Raw genomic sequence first — 19340 nt, 5'->3', positions numbered from 1 at the left:
TTTATATGCATGCAATCTAAACAATCAGGATTTACAGGAGGTGGGTCCGGTCTTACAAACGACCGGCACGTTTCCACGTTTTAAGCGAGTGCACTCGAGCAAGTAGGAAAGCATTTCTCAGAAAGAGAGAAGACTTTGAACGTTTGTCGCTTTCTCTCGCTTAGCTTATCACCGAACCGTACACGTGGCCAAGATGTAGAAGATCCAAACCCATCATTAGGTAGCCACTAGCTTGAATGGTCCACATATCAAATTCACGTGCATTTGACAACGCAACCATAATCTTTAATGAAAAAGTGGAGAGTCAAAGGAGGGCGGGGATTGGGTGATACTACCCCAAAATCAACTTAGTGGGTGTTAATCTTATTGTGTGGGGCCCACCTTGTTGAAATTTTTTTTCATATCCACGCCAATCATTCATTTTTTTTAGCTCGTTTAAGGACGTCATCCCAAAACTTAAGCAAATCCAAATCTCGGGTGTAACACACCAGTGGAAAATGAGGGTGAATGACCATTAAAAGATTTTTGTAATTTACAAAATTTTTGGATCAAGCTTATCTTTTTGTTTTCCCTTCATCTAGTTTTGTTTGACTTTATTAAGGAGCTCGATGACAAATAAACATTTTAAATCTGCTTATAATGAGCCTTAGAAAGTTTTTAATGCTGAGCGTTCAATCATCCCGGTTTCTTATGGTGTGGTGTGGTGTGGTCCATCTGAGATTTGGATGTACTTAATTTTTGGATCGCGTACTGAAATGGACTTGAAAAATGAATGGATGGAGTGAGTATACAACATATAATCAGGATGGGTACTATGGTAAGGGTAACACCCACTAAGTTACCCTGGTAACACCTAATCCGCGCACCACTAGGACTTAGTAGAGATGAACGGTCCTATCAGGAGCTTTGTGAGGCCCACCATGATGTATATGTTTTAGCTACATCATTTATTCATTTAAAAAATCATTTTAAGTGATGAGCTAAATAATGAAGCCATCCAATGCTCAAGTGAAAAACATCATTGAAAATAGTAGGAATTGAAAGTCTATTGCCCGGAACCTATTAAGGGCGACGGAAGTTTTGGATAAGCTCAGGGGGTGTATGTGTGTCAGATCTACCTTTTAATATGTCTGGGGTCAGATCTACCTTTTAACACGTGTCATGATGGGCTCTGCAATGCCCCTAATAGGTTGTCCATCTCTAGCTAGGTCATGGGGGCTCTGCAAAGCCCCTAATAAGATTGTCTATCTCTAGCTAGGTTTGGGTGGGGTGGGGGGCTACCTTTTAACACATATCACGATGGGCTTGGGTCTACCTTCTAACACATATCATGATGGGCTCTGTAGAGCCCCTAATAAGAATGTCCATCTCTAGATAGGTTCTAGTGGGGTAGTACCCAATTTGCACTCACCAAAGGAAGTGTGATTAACTTTTTTTTTAATAGCCATTCATTTTTCAACAAGAGGATCCCAAGTGGGGGGCTACCTTTTAACATATGTCACGATGGGCTCGGGTCTACCTTTTAACACATATCACGATGGGCTCTGCAGAGCCCCTAATAACATTGTCCATCTCTAGCTAGGTCCTAGTGGGGTAGTACCAAATCTGCACTCGCCAAAGGAAGTGTGATTAACTTTTTTTTTTTTAATAGTCATTCATTTTTCAACAAGAGGAAACCCAATACAATGGTTAGGATTGTCTGATTAGTTTGACTTTCTACACAAGGTTCATCCAAGGTGAGTAATTATGTAATTATAGGAAAATAAGCTATCATTATTTTTGAAAGGTATTTGGTTAATTTAGTAATTACACCACAAGAATTGATATTCAAATTCAAATGCACTCATAGAAGAAAGAAATTGCAACCATTATAATTTTAAATTATAAAATTATCTTATGTACCATGATTCAGGGAGAAAATAAACACCCTAAGCTCAATTATCATTGCAGTCATAAGGATAAGTAAGCATTAGTCATTTGCAGCTATGAAAGCGACAAACAGAAGCCAATTGCTGTTGCACGCAAAGGGATATCCTTCTGGCACTACGTAGCCTAAACTCCACGCCCATCATGATGTATGTGTTTTATGCATACTGTTCATTCGTTACACTAGCTTATTTTAGTGCATGACCCCAAAAATGAAGCAGATCCAAAACTTAAGTATACAATAGTATACAAAATAGTGGGGATTGAACGCCCACTATTGAAAACTTATTAGGCCCCATCGTGATATTTTATTTTCCATCCAATCAGCTCATGAGGTCATACAAACATAGATGAAGTAAAAAACATAAATATAAACTTGTCCCAAAACTTCTATAGTCCCAAGAAGATTTCAACGGTGGGTGTTCAATCCCTGCCGTTTTTTGTGATGTGGTTCACTTGATATTTGCATCTACATTATTTTTGGACTCATGCCCTAAAATGAGCAGGCAAAACAGATGGACAAAGTAGATAAAACACATACATCGTGATGGACCCCACAGAGCCTAGCCACGTCGTGCCACAGTGATATTTCTTATTACAAGAATCTCACCCAATTCAAACATACAATAGCAAATCCCAATTCAAATCTCCCAATCAATTGCAATAAAAATCCCCAACATCCAAAATTGGAAAATCCAATTCCCAAAGCCCATTAGAAAAAAAGATATGAGAAACAATTGGGATTTCATGGCTTTGATTTCCATAAAAACCGGATCCACCCTTTAAGAGCAACAAAAGCAAGAGAAACAAAAAAAGAAGCTACCAATGGATTTGTTCCCTTTCATATCAAAAAAAATACCTTTCATATCAAAAAAAAGATAGTTTTCTTTTTATAAAAACCTTTTCAGAAAGGCTCCTTAATCACAACAGATTAGCAAATAGAACAAACACATGATTGACAAAGAAAGAAAATTTAAAAAAAAAGAAAAAGAAAAAGAAAAGAAAAGATGGGCACATACAAATGTGCATGCACTGTAAGGAGATCTTATAAAGGGTTGGGTTGATAGCCCACTTAGAAAAAGTGGGACCAAAGAGCACAAATCTATATACAAAATACCAAACTAACCTTTCCTACTTTTCATGGAAATGGCCCAAAACATTAGAAAAAGTTTCAAGAGCACTAAAACCCACTTCCTATTTATTTCCTGATGACAGAAATACCCTTCAGTGTGCATGGGAACATGATACCAAAAGCGTCATTGTCTTGTCCTTTGGATTTTTGGGGCCCTTAGCAATTGTGGACTTGTGGTAGTGGCTACACAAATCTCAAACGGGTTGCAGTTAAATTAGTGGAAGGCAATATGGTAATTTCCCAACTATAGAAGAGGGTTTTTTTTTTTTTTTTTTTGTCGTTTAGTGATAAGGGAAAAAGAAGATGTAATCCAAAGGCCATGATCTGAATGTTTTCTACTCAGGACAAAACAGGAAGGGATGGGAGGGAAATGTAAGTGTGTGTATGTGCATGAGAGAGAGAGAGAGAGGGAGAGAGAGATCTTCCCATGGAAGAAGGTTAAAGAAGGCCATGTTGTGAGAGACCACCACCATGGCCAATGACCCAATAGGACAACAGGTTCTTTATTTTTTTGTTCTTTCTCTTGTCACATACACCCCTTTCATTCCTTGTCTCCTTCTTGCAACACTCTCCCCAACACACCACTCAAAGACATCACTCCATCCAACACCCACCTTCACCACCTTTGTCACCTTCTTCTCCCTTTCAATCCCTTCATATCTATTTAATCTCACAATACAAGTACTCTTCTTGCTCACCTTCTTCTCCATTCCAATCCCTTTTTATCTCTTCCTTCCTCACAATACAATCACTTTCCCTCCTCAACACAATCTTTTCTTTCCTCTTTTTCACTCCACTTTCCTTCAACTACTACTAATACTCTCTTTTCCTACTTGGGTCTTTCCTTTTATAGAATTCCAACTTGTTTTCAATACCCCACCTCTCTCTCTCTCTCTCTCTCTCTCTCTCTCTCTCTCTCTCTCTCTCTCTCTCTCTCTCTCTCTCTCTCTCTCTCTCTCTCTCTCTCCATGCCGTCTCTCTCAGAGGCTTTCAAAGCCGACCCAGTCCATGTAAACATCACCCAACTGGACTTGGACTCGGTGAAAGAGTTACCAGACACGCACGCCTGGCCCCCTCTCGATGATGACTCGTTCGATGCCGAGTCGGTCCCTGTCATCGACCTTACTGATCCCAACGTTGTAACTCAGATAGGCCATGCATGTGAAACGTGGGGTGTATTCCAAATCACAAACCATGGTCTTTCAATGGATCTTCTCAACCACGTTGAGTCCCAGTGTCGCTGCCTCTTCTCACTACCAGCCCAGCAAAAGCTAAAAGCTTCCCGCCCGCCCGACGGCGTAACAGGCTATGGCCTCGCTCGCATCTCTTCTTTCTTCTCCAAGATCATGTGGTCCGAAGGCTTCACCATTGTCGGGTCCCCCATGGAACATGCTCGCAAGCTTTGGCCCGATAACTACACCCAATTCTGGTAAGCACATGCACTGAAATGCATGTTTGGTACGAGTATTATAAATATGATCCAGTCACCGAGTCAACTCATCTCGACTCGAAAGGGTTGGCTATGTATCGAAAAACCCAAGAATCGTCAGTTATCGAGAAAGAAATTAACTAAAAAAATCATCCTTTTGAACCGCTTTATGAATTTCCTGGGTACTGAAGTACTGAACACGTGCACACGTAACAAATCCAAGCCGTTGGCTAGGTAGCCTCACGGGATATTTTTATAACCAACCATTTGCTTTGTATGATGTGGCCCTCCTGATGAGCGGACGGTCCTGATTCTTGGAGTCTGTTAGCTATACTTAGTAGCATGTTTTTGTAAGTAGAAACTATTCAAATCTCTTGCTTTTTCCATGCAGTGATGTAATAGAAGAATACGAGAAGGAGATGAAGAAGCTTGCAGGGAGGCTGATGTGGCTGATGCTGGCTTCATTGGGTATGACCGAGGAAGATGTGAAGTGGGCGGGTCCCACAGGCGAGTTTCAAGATTCATCTGCCGCACTGCAATTGAACTCGTACCCAGCTTGCCCGGACCCGAACCGAGCCATGGGTCTAGCTGAGCACACCGACTCACCCCTTCTCACCATACTCTACCAAAGCAGCACCAGCGGTTTGCAAGTACTGAGAGATGGTGGCCATGGTTGGGTGACCGTCCCACCACTGGAAGGCGCGCTCGTGATCAACGTCGGCGATCTCCTCCACATCCTCTCCAATGCCCAGTTCCGCACCGTTCTCCACCGTGCCGTCGTAAACCGCTACCAACAGCGCTTCTCCGTCGCCTACCTATGGGGCCCACCAACCCACATCCAGATCGCACCCTTCTCAAAGCTCATCACCGCCAACCGCCCCCAGCTCTACCGCTCTATCACATGGACTGAGTACCTAAGCATCAAGGCCAAACAATTCAACAAGGCCCTCAACGCGGTCCGCCTAATCCCACCGTTAAATCTATCCATCGATACCAACAACGGCCATAACAGCGTGGAGGTCGGCTGTTGAAAGAGGTGGTGGGCCTACACCTCTCTCTATCTATCTCTCTATGATGTAATTGGGATGTACATGTGATTGTTTGGATGGTTGTGGGTAGAAAAGAGGAGAAGAAATTGGTTAGTTCCCAAGAGCAAGGCCCAACTAGATAAGTTATATCAAATCATGTAGATGCATGCAAACAAACGGTCGCTGTTCTTACTCTTGTCTCTTATACAAAAAGATAGAGAGGATTCTTATTTGAATATTCAGCTAACAGACACAAGAACCGACATTTCATTGCCCCGGATATGAAGGATCCCTCCCAAGCAAAACGACAATACTCAATATAAAACAGTTTCAATCACTAATCTTACACAACACATTCCTCCTATAAAAATATTCAACCCCACCTTCACATACAACAAAACCTCCCATCAGTTTTTTTTTTTTTAAAAACAGTAACTGATAGAGAGTTTTATGTATCTATGTGTTTTTTGTCCACAAACAATGGCGTTTCTGTAGTTTTCAAGAAAATCCAGTCCCTTTAATTAACATTCCTGCAATGGTGTCTGACCGTACCTTGGCAACAATGTCGTCCCTGCGGTTGTGCAAGTCCTTTCAGTCCTCGACAGACCCTGGTTAAACGAAGATGGGTTTGTGGGTCTGATTCTGAGAGAGCCCACGTGCTTATCATGTGCCTGTCATGTCTGAACAAATGTCCTTGCAAGTTATAAATCAACCCATTTTACTGGCTAATCATGATTTTTTTTTTAGTTTTTTTTTTTTTTCTTTTGTTCTTCTTTGGTTAAGGAAACTGAAAAACGGTTTATTTGTCGTTGAGAAGGTTGGAGCCACATCATGTATGAATGGATCCAACTTCACATTATTACATGTTGGTGATAAGCTAGGGTTAAGGAAACCAAAGCCAGTTTATTTGTCGTGGGTCCACATGAGGTTCTGAAGCCCAAATCATACATGAATGAATTCAAAGCTAGGATTAAGGAAACCAAAACCATGATGGGAAATGATATACAGTAATTCATGGTGGAATACAATGTAAGCAAGCCATCAATATTCAACCAAAGACTAATGTGACTGGAGCTTACTGCACTGTGGTGCACCCTGGCTTTATTGTATCATTTTCCCAACCATGATGATACTACTAGTCAAGAAGATTAAAAATCCTAAGATTGGCTCATTCCTGAATAATGATGATCTTGATATTGTGACCTTCCATTACTCATCTTTATCATTTTATTTCAATGCCTTTAATGAGAAAATAGCATCCTTTTAGCATGTAGATAATTTAAGATGATGGGGATTTTAATAACTAAGAGGTTGTTTCATATACACTTCTATATATTTTATAGAATATGAGAAAGCTAAAAACGGGTATATTCCATCGCCCAGCAAGAGAGAAAAAAGATTATGGACGTTTTTATATGAAATCATAACTATAGACCTGTTCTAACTTTTTGTTTTTTACATACGCACTACACCACAGTTGAATTTCAATGGGTACTCGAACCTATGAACCATGTTGAAAGACTTGTGAGTCTACCACCCAGGCATGAGTAAGGATCCTTTGTCCTAGCTATTTTAAGTTGGCTCTATGATCTTGTTTTGCTAATCATTCCTGAGGCTCTGCCTGATATAACTGACCGAGTCTTCTTATCACCAGCGAGTAAACTATCAATAGTTTCAACTGATATACTGGTCAATATTATGGATATCACATCTTGCCCATATGGGACAGGAGGAGAGTTGAAAAACTCCCCATATTTGTTTAAAATATTGAGATATATTGATACATATTCAAAATATTGCCATTATAAAATGCCTGATATGGTCAATACATGCCATACATGTAGGCAAAATCAACGCTACATCAACCCCCTTGCAAAAAAAAGAAAAAAGAAAATAAAAATCATTAGAACTTTTGAAAAAACTTTTTTGTCACTAATTTTTTTAAGATTATGCTTCTAAAGGAATTTTGACCAATCATTCTTTTAGGAGAATGGGATTTGATTGCAAAAATCGAAATCAAAGAGCGTGTGGTACTATAAACCTAATCAGTGAGTTGTTATTAATTTAAACTATTTTTTCTTATTTAAATTGCTTTGAATTTGTGGAATGAATATGGTAATTTATGATTTTGCATGTTTTTCACATGCTCAAATATGTATTTTAACCTCTGTTTTTTTATTTTGAAAAAAAAAAAGAAAGTTAGAAAATTTTAAAATTTTTCTACCCTCTCCCGTTTAATTTGCAATTAGACTATGGAAAGGGTTGGAGGCTGATCCATAGATTGACAAAAAAGTTTTAAAATTTTTAAAAAAGAATGTTTTAAATTAAAACTAACAATGAATAATAATAATAATAATTTAAATAATTGCATTGAGCATATGTTATTTGTTTCAAATATTTATGCATATATTAGTGCACGTTGATCTTTAATATGCCACTCATTTATTTATTAAAACTTATAAAAATGATTTAGAAATATATATTTTAAAATAAATGCACCACACATGTATATAAGGCTCAAGTACTTTTTCTTTTTTTTTTTTTTCTTTTTTTTTTACTTCTTTTTTGTCTCTTGAGAATATTTAAAATGTTTTCATAAATATTTTATTTATACGATTTATAAATTATATGAATTAATTTTGAACATAATTGCATCACTTCATCATATAGCACATAGTTCAGTACCCTATATATATATATATATATATATATATAAACCTCAAAGAAACCCTTCCAAAAGGAAAGAATATTTGTTTTTTGTGATCTTTTTAAGTGCATAAGAATGTCTTTTTCAGTATCCCCAAAGTTTCATTGACAAATATGCTTCTTAAAAACTAGCCATATATTTTACAATACCAGTGATATTTCTCATAGGATATTGATAGTTTCCATATCTCTAGGGTATGATACCGATATTTAGATCACTGCATATCACTTTTCCCACATAATCCAAGCAAATTTACATCTTTCTCAAATTGACTAAGCCCATCAACCTAAACATTTTATCCCTCTTTACCATAGCCTCCCTAATCTATGTTTAATAATATTAAAGATTAAAGATTAAAGGTATCAGAATCATATTCTAATAAACATTCTCTGCAGGAAAGAAACATTTATGGCCTATTTGGTAGATGCTTGAAAATGGGTTCGTCTCATTTTATTTAATCATAGTCATGTATTTTAGAAGATCTCCGTTACATAACTATAATTAATTAAACTGAGATGAACCCATTTTCAAGCTTCTACCAAACCAAACAAGCCCTTCGATAGTTCCCTACATGGAAATTGTATTATAATTTAATAAAGAAAACTATATGATACTTTTATTCAATTAAAATAATAATAATAATAATAATAATTAAATGCATCAAGAAAAAATTATTAATCTTTATCCCCATTTTATTTCCGCAAATTTATATTAAATTGTTAGCAATTAGAGATTACAAATCCATAAATTATCTAAAATGGACCGAAATGACCGTTCCGGCCCTTAATTTATTAAGGGCCATTTGAGATGACAGACACTAACATTGCCATGCTTTTGGTTCGGAAACATGTAGACCCATCCATTGTCGTCCACCCCCAACAGCAGTACAAGAACACACTGGGATTTCTTAAATTGATGAAATTCCCTCCCAGTTTTGCTAGTGGGGCAGTGCTAGATGACAGCTCAACCATTTCTCTACCATCTTGTGGGCCAAAATGTTTCCCAAATGCCTCAAAAGCTATCATCACATATTCCTCCACCCAAACAGCCTATTAGATACAGTCAAAAACAAGATTATAGATGCTTTGTGCATGGCCTCACCCCCATACACGCTGCCACATGTGCCAAAGTGACCATGCCTGATCTGGGCCATCCATTCATGTAGGCCCCTCTCGGTAGATGTCCAGACCCAACAATCAGGCAGTCGTTGGTCAAGCGACTGGCTGCTGTGTAAGAAACAAATAGCTAGCAAATAAAAACTCAGGCAAATTCATTTCTTCAATCTGAGTTTCTCCACCTGTCCATTTATTTCATTGGCTGTGGCCCAACCAATGAGTGGATTGGATCAGGATTTCTTCACTGTGGAACCCAATCAATTGGATAGCTCCAATGTTCCACATGTGTGCCAAGTTGGCATGTGGTAGTGTTTATTGGTGGCTAAGCGTACACAGCGTGTGGATTTGGCAAACCTGTATAAATTATTAGAGCTTCTACTGTTTTAAAGAATCTAATTCATAAAGTAGGAACTTATGTCTAGTCAACAATCTCAACAAATTACAGCCAATTTGTATTTTCTGCCAAATGATTCTGATTGGTTTCCACCTATAAATAACACATAACAAGATATTATTCAACAATAATTGGAATGTAGTGACGCAGGAACGCCAAGCAACGCCGAAAGTGATTCTACACGGAAGTCAGGTTACGAAGCCTTTCGTTTCTTGCACATTCCTCCTGGAAATCATCGTCTACAGTCAGATAAAAGGTAAAAGGAAGTGACATGATGCCAATCTTAGATAAAGCATCGAGAATGCATGGGACATTAGAGCCTACCAAAGCCACAGTTATAGAAATCCACCTCTTCAAGCACATTTTAATCATTTAAAAGTCATTTCGTCATTGCCTTTCAAGTTTTGAACTTGGTCGAAAATCAAAGAGATAATGATACATGCATCCTTTTTAGAAAAGACAGACAAAAAGATATAAACAGGTGCTACTATTAGATAATAATAATAATAATAATAATAATAATAATAATTAAAAGAAGAAGAAAGACGAATGAACTTCTCTTATCAAGGCGACCAAGAGTCTTTGGTAATCAAGGAGTATTTTCTACAAAATGACTATTGGGTTTGAAAAGAGGCCAGACATTCTTTACAGACAATGATTTTATTGTGTTCTGCAGAAAATTATTTGGGTCTAACAACTCCCTGTTTTTAAGTCAGAAGTACCAATAACTGTTATGCAACTAGGGAAAGAGGCACGGTGACTGGTGTTGTCGGATAGGCCCACTCACAAGCCTGCCAAATAGCTGATGTCCAGTGGGTGGGCCCGATGTTACAGTGCCGAAAGGGGTGCATCTTTTTGTTTGTGGTTTTTTCCTCTCCCCTTCTAGTGAGACTTGCTAACCTGGAAAGCCTTTAGAAGAGAAGATCGGTGCCGTTGCTCTGCTATTGCAGCAGCGTATTTCTCCTTTAGAGTGTCACATGCTTTCTGCTCTGCATGGAGCCCAAGCTGCACCTTTTCTAGCTTCTGTAAACAGAACAACATATCAAGTACAGACTCAAAGAGTCTTTTCAGAATTAATAAGAATGCACAGAAGAGGTAGGATGAGTTTCTGATGAACCTTATTTGATCAAACAAAAGAAAGAAATCCTTAACGATCCATACAGCAATTCATTTACTGAAGACGAGCACAATATCTGGCTTCTGAGATTACCAAATACACCATTCTACCATGAAATATATAATCCAAGTTTACAAGGCTAGTAGGCTGGGAAACTCAAACATTGAACTACTAATTATGACAACTAAAACTGCATGAAGACCCACATTTAGAGGTGCCTACCCGAGTATAGAAGAATCAAACAATGGTTGACTTGATCGCATAAGAGCAGATCTTAAAGATTGTTAAAGGCATGTTCTAGAAAGAGATGCTGCTATGGAACACGCTTAAACAAGTTCTATGAAGTGTCGTCCCCATCTTACACATGGAAAAGATTGCAATCATGGTTGCTGCTCTCGTGGCACCACATGGATGGGCTAATGGCAAAAAATAGTAGTGCTCGACAACTATGATCAGCGACAGTCAATAGTTTCAGCCTTTGAATGTGCATACAAATGCATGCACCCACTCACCCACCCTTCCACATGCAAGCATACACACACGCGCACACGTGTACGCACCCACATGCAAGCATGCACACATACACTTCCATGGCTATCTTCACACACTGAGAAACTGGCCATTCCATGCCTCGTCGAAGTCTATAACAGCCAGTTCATATGGGGCATGTCAGATCAGTGGTTTGGATCCATAGTTTTTTAGTATTCGACGGGGTTCCGCCAACATGGCCATATGAAATATGTATTGGTCAGCCATGAAATATGCTACAGTCTAAAATTGCCTGGCTTGAAAATTGGTGGCCAATACGGCCTTGATATAGTCAACCCCATAATGGTTAAAGGGCTGACACACCAACAAAAGGCTACTTTTTTTTCTTTTTTTTTTTTCTTTTTCATTTTAGCTCATTTTAAACCTCAGAGGAACTTTAGTATTCCATTTTCAACTAATTCTAGGTCCATTTGGAGACCAAAACACAATATTTGAGTTGGATTTAACAAATCAAAGAGGAGTGGATGGGAAAATTTTCGGAATAAGAGGTAAATCATCATTTCTTTTTTTTCATTTTTCTTCTTTTTGTTCCATTTCAATGCAGTCCAATCATGCTTGATTTGTGTTTGATTATGGCCTATTTGGTTGGGTTTCCCAATTCTTCACATTTTTAACCATTTTATTGATTCTTGACCAATTAGAATTCCGCACATTAAATAGATACATTATGAATTTTTACAGAGTAGAAGAGCATACTCATCAGTGAAATAACCAGGGAAAAATTTCCTCCCAATCCATCATGGTCTCGGACAAATTAGTATTACATTACATGCATACAATTACTTATGATAGTATGTTATTCATTACATTACATTCACAATGTTTGTGATTGTAATCTAATCATAGATATCTTAAGTCCAGATAATCTGAGGTTACTGTTGTGATGTTTGATTAAAAACTTAAAATGTGTATCTAAAAACCATTACAATAAGAATTGGTAATCAACCAAAGAGTTTATCCCAAATGATATAACACAAAATTTAGAAGTCAGACTAAAAATTCAACTTTCTGCAGGTCAGGCCAGCAAGAAGTGTTCTTACCAGCGAATGGTCCAATAACCACTGAATGCACATCCAAAACTCAAACAAATTAGAGATTTGTTTAGTTCTCATTCTTTTTCTCTTTTATGCTTCTATACCTCATCTAACTACCCAGCTCCATAAAGCAAAATATGAGCTTTGGATTATTCAAGCTCAAGCCAATCCGTCTCATGCCAATATTAAAGCCTAAAAGAAGGCAAAAAATACTCTTGATCTTTTTTCAAAATATGGAGCTCTCTATGTTGAAGGCAAAAGTCTAGAGAGATTAAACTGAACCTGGGAATGCTAATTCCAAATACTTCTAAACTTCTATCAAGAGTAGAAAAGATACATCCAAAATTTGGAAAATTAAGGACAAGATGGTGTTCTTTGTGAAAATCAAAACGAAATAAAGGATATAATTGTTGACTACTTTAAGAATATCCTCAATTGTAATCATGGATATATTTCTCAGGTCATCATGAGGCTTATAGACAATCTTACCAAGTTATCTCAGGTATAAGGAGATAACCTACGTAAACCGATTTCTATTCCTGAAATTGAAGCAACTATAAAGTCCGCAAATACAAACAGGGCCCCTAGGCCTGATGGTTTCAACACCCATTACTGCAAGGTTTGCTAGCCATTAATTGGAAACGATGTTTGTAATGTCATTATCAGCTTCTTCCAGGCTTCCAAAATCCTCAAGCAATTAAACAATATTCTAATTGCTTTGATCCCTAAAACTGAGAATTGTGACTCTCCTAACAACCTGAGACCTATATCCCTTACAAATGAGAGAAATAAAATTATAGCTAGAATCATGGTTAACAGAATGAAGGCGATTATGTCCAAAATAATTAACCAACCCCAATCCGCTTTCATACCTGGCCGTAATATATCTAACAACATTCTCCTTAGCCATGATCTCATTCGATGTCTTCACCTTGATGCGGGCCACCTAGAATGTGAGTTAAGGTGGACCTTAGAAAGGCTTTTGACTATGTTTGTTGGGATTTTCTCTTAGATGCCCTTTGAGCTCTTAATTTCCCTGATAAGTGGATTACTTGGATTCATGTTTGCATATCGACTCCAATATTATCGGTTATTGTAAATAGTAAAGTATGTGGCGATTTTAAAGGAAATTTATCATGGAAATGTTCTCAATGCTCCTCATTAAATGTTGTGATAATGATTTGATTGGGACCTGTTTCTCTTTGGGGCCAATCACCATTTCCCACCTCCTTTTTGCTGATGATTTGATGATTTTTACCAGTGTTGATCCTCTCTCGACTGCCAACTTGAGAAATTTCTTTACCAACCTGAGTGATCGCTCTGGTTTGGAAATTAATCTGCACAAGTGTTATTTTATTCTCTGGATTCTGCTAGTGCAAGGATGTCGTAAAAGCCATCCTAAACATGAGCGAAGGTGATCTCCCTATTAAATACCTAGGGGTTCCTTTATTCTCTTCTAGGCTTCACATTTGAGACTGGCAACCTTTGTTTGACAGCCTCAATAAAAAGCTTGGAGGATGGGAATCATCCCTATTACCTTCGCTGGCAGGTTAGAGCTAATAAAATCAACCCTCACCAATCTTCACATATATTGGTCTCATGCTTTCCCGCTTCCTAAAACTCGTTATGACATTATTGAGTGGCGTATCTTGAACTTCCTCTGGGCTTTGCTAAATTTCATTCAATTGGATGGGACCAAATCTGTAAGCTTAAGAATGAAGGTGGGCTCTTATAACCTCCTTTGAATGATATGCGAAAGCCTACCTTCTTAAACAATTTTGGAAAACCTCTGCAAAGAAGAGAATCTTTGGGGAATGTGGTAATGCAGAGGCATTTTCACACCGGGCTCAAGCGAGGTCGCCTGTGGGATGCAGGGACACACTCGAGGTGGGTAACCCATGTGATTTGGGGCCCACGGGGGAGGTCTTGTGTTCAAGACTCCTCACCGGGGGTGATTAATGCACATTTCATACCAGGCTCAAGTGGGGTAGCCCGTGGGATGCGGGGACACACTTGGGGTGGGTGGCGCATGTGATTAGGGGCCCACGAGGGGGGTTCGGCCGAGGTCCTAACCCATGAGATGTGGGGCCTGGGCTATGAGATAAAGGGATTAATTCGTCATGTTCTAACAGTTAGAGCTTTTAGAGCAAGTGGTTAATTGTCCTGCATCAAATTGGTATCAAAGTGGGAAGTCTCATGTTCGAGACTCCTCACCGGGGGTGATTAATGCAGAGGCATTTTCGCACCGGACTCGAGCGGGGTCGTCTGTGGGATGCGGGGACACACTCGGGGTGGGTGACCCATGTGATTTGGGGCACACAAGGGAGGTCTCGTGGTCGAGACTCCTTACCAAGGGTGATTAATGCGCATTTCACACCAGGCTTAATTGGGGTAGCCCGTGGGATGCGGGGACACACTCGGGGTGGGTGGCGCATGTAATTTGGGGCCCACGAGGGGGGTTCGGCCGAGGTCCTAACCCATGAGATATAGGGCCTGGGCTATGAGATAAAGGGATTAATTCGCCATGCTCTAACAGTTCGAGCTTTTAGAGCAAGTGGTTAATTGTCCTGCATCATGTGGGTTCATTCTAAGTTTATTGGATCAAAGTTGGTCTGGCAAATCAAAATTCCCCCTAATGCGTCACGTGCCTGGCAAAGCATCCTCAGTGTCTGTGACATAACCAAATGCCATACAAGGTTCCATGTTGGCAATGGAAATTCTACTAACTTTTGGAATGACCCTTGGATCAAAGAAAATAGTCTTTTTGACAGATATGGCCTGGAGACTGTTCAGGATCTTGGCTTTGGCACTGACATCACTATTAGTATCTTTATCCATGATACTGAATGCCAGTTCCTGTATCCGAGCTTGGCTGAGCGAGAATATTTGAAGAAATCAAGCATTGCTATTTTTATCCCTATTGATGATGAAAGTACCTGGACCCTAAGCCCGAAAGGCTCTCTTACTTTTGCTTCGGCCATTAAAGCTTGCAGATCTATGGATCCTTTCCCCTGTGATTGACCTGGTATGGTTCAAGGGCTCCATCCCTATGCATTTGATCACTACTTGGATGGTTTTTTAGGGCCACCTCAAAACTAAGGATATGATGTGTAGAATAAATATCATTAATGATTCTAAATGTTGCTTTTACCCATGCAGGCTTGAATCAATTGAGCACCTTTTCTTTCTATGTGACCTTACTCGTTGGATTTGGGAAAAGCTCCATACAAAGCTCTCTATTCCCCTTAAATACTTTTCCCTCTTCTATCCAATCTATTAGAAACCTAGTAGATAACTCTAGCATGCACTGACATTAATGAGTCTAAGAGTGGCCTCCTTTGCTTCCTGCCATCCCTCAAGAGATACCTAGGGAATTATCTCGGCAATGGACGTGTATAGCCCAAGAGACAAAAGCCTCAAAACTATTCTCCTTGGCACCTCTAAGCTTAACTTTGCCAATATTTCAGGTGCCACCATCGAAGTTCACAATGAAGAGTGTTCTCCGCATTAAGCAACCCAGGATCGTCCTCATGGGAGATGCGCCTTTTTGCTCGTCAAGTGCATTCCTTTATAACCTGCCTTAGGTGTCAAGTTTGCATCATTAGGAGACACCACAAGCCCTTATTCTCAAATTGGCCACTGTTCCCTTGCATGCTGCCAATCTTATTATCCCCACTAGTGAGTTAGCTTACCTTATTTAATCTTCCTTCTCCTTTCTTAGCCCTGGGTGTGGGCCCCTATACCTGGCCCAGAATGTGGGCTCCCGTTTATTGTTTTTTTTTTTTCTCTCTCTCTCTCTTTCCTCCCTAGCCCAAAGTGTGGTTTTTTTTTTTTTTTTTTTCCTTCTCTTTTCTAGGGTCCTTGCCCCCTGTCCCTTCTTTTCACTTTTTTCACGTCTTCCTTTCAAGCCTTCCGGCCTTGGGTTTAGTAATAAGAGAGACTTGTGCATGTGTGCATGTGTGTGGGTGTGTGTGTGTGGTTGTGTGTGGGTGTGTGTGTGTCAATCGATAAAAGCCAATAAGGCCCGATTCATATTAGTTTTGGGACATGCCAATACACCCCATGAAACTGATATTTAACCTTGTCTAGATCTCTAAAACAATGGGCTGCGCCAAACAGATTGAGCACCCAAGCATACACTAAATGCCCTAAGGTGAAGGATTATATTATTCCTCGCTAATAAGTGATACATTTGATCTCTGATCAATTTTAATATTTTTGAAAGTCATGGTACATGTGCAGTTTGGTGTCACATATACATCTTGGGCCATATACCAAGTGAGCAACAAGTCGATTGAGCCCTTGTTTCATTGCAATATGAGAGAAAGTGACATTTACCTGTTGAGTTCCTTTCACAATCGCCTCCAAGGAGTCAATAAGTTTAGCACGACCAGTTGTGCTGATCATGGCATCTTGAAACTAACAAATGATGGAAAAAAATGAATCAGAATTGATACATGAAACATCAATTATTATTTTTTTAATGACAGTTGGTACCAGAAATGAATCTGCATGCAGAAGAGGTTATAATGGTGGTACGAAAGTAAGAAATAAACTAGATAACTAAAAATGTGCAGCTCAACTAGGAGATTATTAATTTTGTAATGATGCTACCCGGAAGCAATGATTTGGATATAGTACTACTGAATCTTCACATTTGATTGTAGACGTAGATTTAGATCAAGATCTAGATATGAATCTGTGCACAGAAGAAGTTATAATGGTGGTATGAATACAAATGAGAAAAGAAGCAAAGAAAACCAAGAATATACACATAAGGAATGTGGAGATCAACTATAAAATTCTCCTTTTCTAATTAGAATAAAACATTATAACTGGGGACTATTCCCATAACATGTAACTTTTGTAATTGCAAAAATACAAAAATTGAAATCTCAAAGTGTTTGGAGAGCTCTCCAAAATTCAATCATCTAACATTTCTAAATTTTACAACACTACATTTTTGGAAATGATGGGGAAGGATTGGATTAATCCAGGTATTATATCATCCGGTCCCATCAGGAGATACATCGGGATTGCTGGTGGAATTCGAAATCCACTACATCTTGGGCCCCACGTTGATGCATGTGTTTCATCCACGCCATCAATCCAGCTGCGCCCTTGACACATGAAAATCGAGTTGCATATGCATACACTTGACCAGCACAAGTTGTGAAATCTGGTCCGTTGATTACAATTCCATGGTCCACCAAGCGCAGGTTTCACTTAATACTGTTTTTCCCACAGGAAGAATTTGATCCCAAACGTGGGATTGGACAGTCAAAATACCATGGTATTTCCAGATATATAATCATTGTGTAATAGTGGTGTGAATTCCACGTAATGTGATTCAATACCATCTAATCCGGCGTTCCAAACAGGCCCTTATGTGATATGCTGCTTCCTCATCCTTCATCTTTTGTGTCTGAGGCAATATAGCTCATTTCAAACTCATTTTTGCATTGGATGTGTTTCCAGGAAAAAATGAGTATAAATTCAAAACACAAGTTTGTTTAATATACATTGATTAAGCAGCGACAAAAATTTTGGGTACACAGCTAAAGGGATTGCATGAAGATCAATCTGTCAAGTAAACACTTTCAAAGTATTCACTTCTTTTTCTTTTTTCCTTTCTCTTTCAAAACCAAAAAATGAAGAACAAAGGCAAGAAAAGACCATCTCTACGTTGTTTCACAAATTGCGGCTGTTGACAATATACTGCATATGCTTTTGAGTGCATGCAGAAGAACAAAATGCAGATATGGCCTTTCTGCAGAGAATTGTAGTGTACTGAGCCTCAGCAAAATATAGTTTGCAGAGGCGTGTGTTCCTGCCATGTGCGGCCATTCGGTGATTCGAGAATGCCTCATAAATCTCAGAGAATGGAAGAGAGTAACCCTTTGATCAGCGGACAACAAAGAGAAAGTCAAGGGAACAAACAAACAAAATAGCTAAAGTCCATATTCACTAGAAAATATGACAGATCAAACGATCAGGATGTTCCAATCTGGGAGATTTTTGTGGCATCCTCTATCCACAGTTGAGCCCATCAGATCAATTGGGATCACAAAACCATGGACCCACATGTAAGGAAATATGTCTCAGGAACCGATACGTATGCTAAGGCTCAGTACTCTATAATTCATCTTCCGAAAAATCTTATCTGGTGCAGAAGATTTTCTTTATGCACAAACCTGAGAACTTATGGAGTTTAACAATGATGTTTCCTTTAGCATTAGCTCTTTAACCTCCACAAGAGCATTATAAGTAGCATAGTATTTACGAGTTTGGCGAAGCGTTTCCTGCAGTTACAATATTCAGGTAAATTATTTCCAGAAAAGACACTAAAAGAATGATTGAGATAAAGAATCACTTGTGTTTATTTTAGAAACCATTTCTAACCTGGATCTGAACATATAACTCTGAAAAACGACGTTCATACCTGAAGATAAGGTCAAATACTATTAGATATATTACATGCAACTGATATGCAATTGCTCCTTTTATTTACACCAAAATGCTAAGATATCATGATCAAACCATTTGCATAGGCACAAAAAAAGACCCACATAATGCATATGTATGTGCATGATCAAACAATGTTAGTACTTAGAAAAAGAAACTAAGCATGTAATGAGCAGTGGTCAGAAAGTTTAGTATGTGTGTAAGCTTCAAAGCAAAGTGTAAGCTTGCAAGATAATTTTAGAAAATAACAGTAGGAAGGGTGATGGGGACATCACGCGCACACACGCCGCCCCCTACGCATGTACACATGAAGGAGGGCCCCAACATCGATCTGGATCGATGACGATGTCCAGGGAGGGCCCCCATGTTAGAAGACGGAATTTTTGTTCAAAAAAATGGACCCGATAATCAAGAAAAGCCCATCATGGGATCTCATGATCATGG

The 19340-nt window shown here is 39.0% G+C and overlaps 2 protein-coding genes across 4 annotated transcripts in view; one reads left to right on the top strand and one right to left on the bottom strand.

Annotated features, from left to right (window-relative positions):
- Positions 1-3729: 3729 nt before the first annotated feature.
- On the top strand, positions 3730-5751 carry LOC131224171 (gibberellin 3-beta-dioxygenase 1-like; the record flags this gene model as incomplete). Its single annotated transcript, XM_058219712.1, has 2 exons — positions 3730-4487; positions 4879-5751. Coding segments are annotated over 2 exons (1398 nt in total), but the record flags the coding sequence as incomplete, so codon positions are not given.
- A 3965-nt stretch (positions 5752-9716) lies between these two features.
- Positions 9717-19340, bottom strand: part of LOC131223310 (uncharacterized) — a 44607-nt gene continuing 34983 nt past the window's right edge. For all 3 annotated transcript variants that reach the window (XM_058218665.1, XM_058218667.1, XM_058218666.1), the window contains 5 exons: positions 18834-18873; positions 18626-18733; positions 16770-16850; positions 10632-10754; positions 9717-9956 (listed from right to left, as the gene is read on the bottom strand). In XM_058218665.1, the coding sequence (XP_058074648.1) occupies positions 9909-9956; positions 10632-10754; positions 16770-16850; positions 18626-18733; positions 18834-18873 (400 nt within the window). In that variant the 3' untranslated portion in view covers positions 9717-9908. The remainder of the gene's footprint in view (positions 9957-10631; positions 10755-16769; positions 16851-18625; positions 18734-18833; positions 18874-19340) is intronic.

This window comes from Magnolia sinica, chromosome 13, assembly GCF_029962835.1.
Source record: "Magnolia sinica isolate HGM2019 chromosome 13, MsV1, whole genome shotgun sequence".
NCBI lineage: Eukaryota > Viridiplantae > Streptophyta > Magnoliopsida > Magnoliales > Magnoliaceae > Magnolia > Magnolia sinica.
This window is presented reverse-complemented; position numbering and strand designations above follow the sequence as displayed.